This window comes from Fulmarus glacialis, unplaced genomic scaffold (genome assembly GCF_000690835.1).
Source record: "Fulmarus glacialis isolate BGI_N327 unplaced genomic scaffold, ASM69083v1 scaffold24298, whole genome shotgun sequence".
Classification (NCBI taxonomy): domain Eukaryota; kingdom Metazoa; phylum Chordata; class Aves; order Procellariiformes; family Procellariidae; genus Fulmarus; species Fulmarus glacialis.
This window is the reverse complement of record NW_009229326.1, coordinates 68,064-71,237: the sequence shown is the minus strand read 5'-3', so window position 1 is coordinate 71,237 and position 3,174 is coordinate 68,064. Positions and strand designations below refer to the sequence as shown.

General features: G+C 37.9%; 1 protein-coding gene across 1 annotated transcript in view; it reads left to right on the top strand.

Moving 5' to 3' along the window:
• Positions 1-442: 442 nt before the first annotated feature.
• The window catches only part of LOC104081196 (titin-like), a gene marked incomplete at its 3' end in the record, with an annotated part of 69,896 nt that continues 67,164 nt past the window's right edge, over positions 443-3,174 (top strand). The window contains exons 1-7 of the mRNA XM_009583834.1: positions 443-686; positions 774-915; positions 1,005-1,170; positions 1,371-1,602; positions 2,386-2,670; positions 2,772-2,884; positions 2,959-3,097. Coding sequence (XP_009582129.1) covers positions 443-686; positions 774-915; positions 1,005-1,170; positions 1,371-1,602; positions 2,386-2,670; positions 2,772-2,884; positions 2,959-3,097 — 1,321 coding nt within the window. The remainder of the gene's footprint in view (positions 687-773; positions 916-1,004; positions 1,171-1,370; positions 1,603-2,385; positions 2,671-2,771; positions 2,885-2,958; positions 3,098-3,174) is intronic.

Below are 3,174 nucleotides of genomic sequence, written 5' to 3'. Positions count from 1 at the left end.
AAATGAAATTAACCAGAATATTTCACAGTTACCAATAATGGAGTTTGTATTAATACATGCACTTGGTGCAATTCAGACAAAACGAGCATTGTTGTAGAGGTATTTTCAAATAACCCTAAACAGCCTCAATTACATTTTTAAAAGAGATCTAAAAGCTGTGAACTTGAAAATCAGATCCTGGATTCTTCTTTTTAGGCCAACATGCCTAAACGCCAAGTCACCATAAGAAACAGAATTTGGATTCCTATGTCATTCTGAAGTTTTCGGAAATTTAATTGTAGTATTGATTCTGGACACAGAGCCTTCCTTTTAATATTACCGAAAATCAGAATCTGTCTTAAAGAATTTTAAACATCTCTGATCCAGTTAACATGAAGCAAAACAGGACAAAAAAACCCAAACCATGTCCATTTCTTTTTTTTTAGCTGTCCTAATTACCTCCATGCTAAAAGACATCAATGCTGAAGAGAAAGATACAATAACATTTGAAGTTACTGTTAACTATGAAGGTATCTCATATAAATGGCTAAAGAATGGGGTAGAAATAAAATCGACTGATAAATGCCAGATACGAACAAAGAAGCTCACACACTCCCTCTCCATAAGGAATGTGCATTTTGGTGATGCTGCAGAATACACTTTTGTTGCTGGAAAAGCATCTTCATCAGCCACTTTATACGTGGAAGGTATTTGCCCTCTTGATTTGTGTATTTAGTGACTTCTAGTGGCTTAAATAGCATCATGGTTCTCATTCCACTTTTTTTCTGCTCTAGCTCGTCACATTGAATTTAGGAAGCATATTAAAGATATCAAGGTTGTGGAGAAGAAGAGGGCTATTTTTGAATGTGAAATTTCAGAACCTGACATTCAGGTCCAGTGGATGAAAGATGGACAAGAACTCCAGATTGGTGACAGGTAAATGACTGCTTCTACAGCTTATTGACTTTTGTTACGTATTTTCCCTCAGGAAATAACTTGCTCATTTTCTTTTCTGATGTCCTTAGGATGAAAATTCAGAGAGAGAAATATGTCCATCGTCTCATCATTCCTTCCACGAGAATGTCTGATGCTGGTCAGTACACTGTAGTAGCTGGTGGAAATACATCCAGTGCCAATTTGATAGTGGAAGGTCGTGACATTCGTATCAGAAGTGTCCGTAAAGATATTCAGGTACGGCCTATACAGAAGAATAAATATTTCATAACTTTGTCACTCAAAGAATAATGCAAAGGAAGAACAACAATATCTAACCAGCAAGAGTCCTAACACAAAAATCTGTAATCATAAGGCGCCGCCTTCTAGGAAACTGGAATGTGGGACCATCTGTAAAAACAAATGCCATTTCTAATATTTATTTTACTTGTTCAAAGGTCATTCAGAGACAAAGAGCTGAAATTGAATTTGAAGTCAATGAAGATGACATTGAACCACAGTGGTACAAGGACGGTATTGAGATCAACTTCCAATTTGAGGAAAGATACAGTTATGTGGTGGAAAGGAGAATTCATCGAATGAGCATCTTTGAAACGACATACTCTGATGCTGGAGAATATACTTTTGTTGCAGGACGGAATAGGAGCTCTGTTGTTCTCTATGTGAACGGTATGTGTCCCCACAAACAATGCTTTGACTGTATTTATTACCCTGTGCTTTTCTGATTTCTATATAGCTTTTTTGGAATTCTAATGTGGTGGAAAGGAGAATTCATCGAATGAGCATCTTTGAAACGACATACTCTGATGCTGGAGAATATACTTTTGTTGCAGGACGGAATAGGAGCTCTGTTGTTCTCTATGTGAACGGTATGTGTCCCCACAAACAATGCTTTGACTGTATTTATTACCCTGTGCTTTTCTGATTTCTATATAGCTTTTTTGGAATTCTAACTCTGAAAGTAAAAAAAAAAAAAAAAAAAAAAAAAAAAAATCCAAATAGAATCTTATGTCTGGAACACTACCAAAATCCTCATGTACATGGATGTCTCTTGCTCTACTGAAATAGCTGGCTAGCTGATGAAAATTCTATAGCAGTTCTTTTCCCCACTGGATTTATTTAGACCAGGAAATTCTCAAGTCCAAATAAAACTAATATGTTCATATGGACAAATATGCCTTGCCAGAGGGGTCAACCTGACAATTCTTAGACACATTTTGTCAGAAAACACTTACACCAACACAGCTAATTATGTTAGGGCACTTGCTGCTAGATCCTTCCCCCTGTATCAAGGAAAAAGGCAGATTTTCATAGGCACGCAAGATTGGGAATAATAAGATTTTTTTTAAAAAAATTCTTTGCTAATATTTTTGAAGCCTTGATAAATATCAATAATGAGATTTCTCTCTCTCCTTCTTTCTCCCCTCTCCTTCCCCGCCCCACAACTTGCAGCTCCAGAGCCACCCCAGATTATTCAGGAGCTAGAGCCAACCACTGTGGAGTCTGGCAAACCTGCCCGCTTCTGTGCTATGATATCAGGCAAACCCCAGCCCAAAATTTCCTGGTACAAAGATGATCAACAGCTTTCTCCAGGTTTCAAGTGTAAATTTCTTCATGATGCGCAAGAATATACTCTATTGCTCATTGAAACTTTCCCTGAAGATGCAGCAGTGTACACTTGTGAAGCAAAAAATGACTACGGAGTTGCTACCACTTCAGCTTCACTTTCAGTGGAAAGTAAGTTTCCCATGCTAATAACAATGTCTGTGAAATGAGATTTTCAACATGTGTGTGATCTCCTTCATCTCTAAAAATTACTTCTTTCTCTTATCTTTTAGTCCCAGAAGTTGTTTCTCCTGAGCTAGAAGTACCAGTGTACCCACCTGCTGTCATAATACCACTACGTGATGCTGTTACGTCTGAGGGACAGTCTGCTCGTTTTCAGTGCAGAGTTACAGGGACAGGTGGGTTTAATGAAATCCTGTACACCTTTTCATCTCTCAGAATTTTTTATCTTGAATTCAGGAAAAGATGCAAGTCCCAGAAGTTGTTTCTCCTGAGCTAGAAGTACCAGTGTACCCACCTGCTGTCATAATACCACTACGTGATGCTGTTACGTCTGAGGGACAGTCTGCTCGTTTTCAGTGCAGAGTTACAGGGACAGGTGGGTTTAATGAAATCCTGTACACCTTTTCATCTCTCAGAATTTTTTATCTTGAATTCAGGAAAAGATGCAACAAT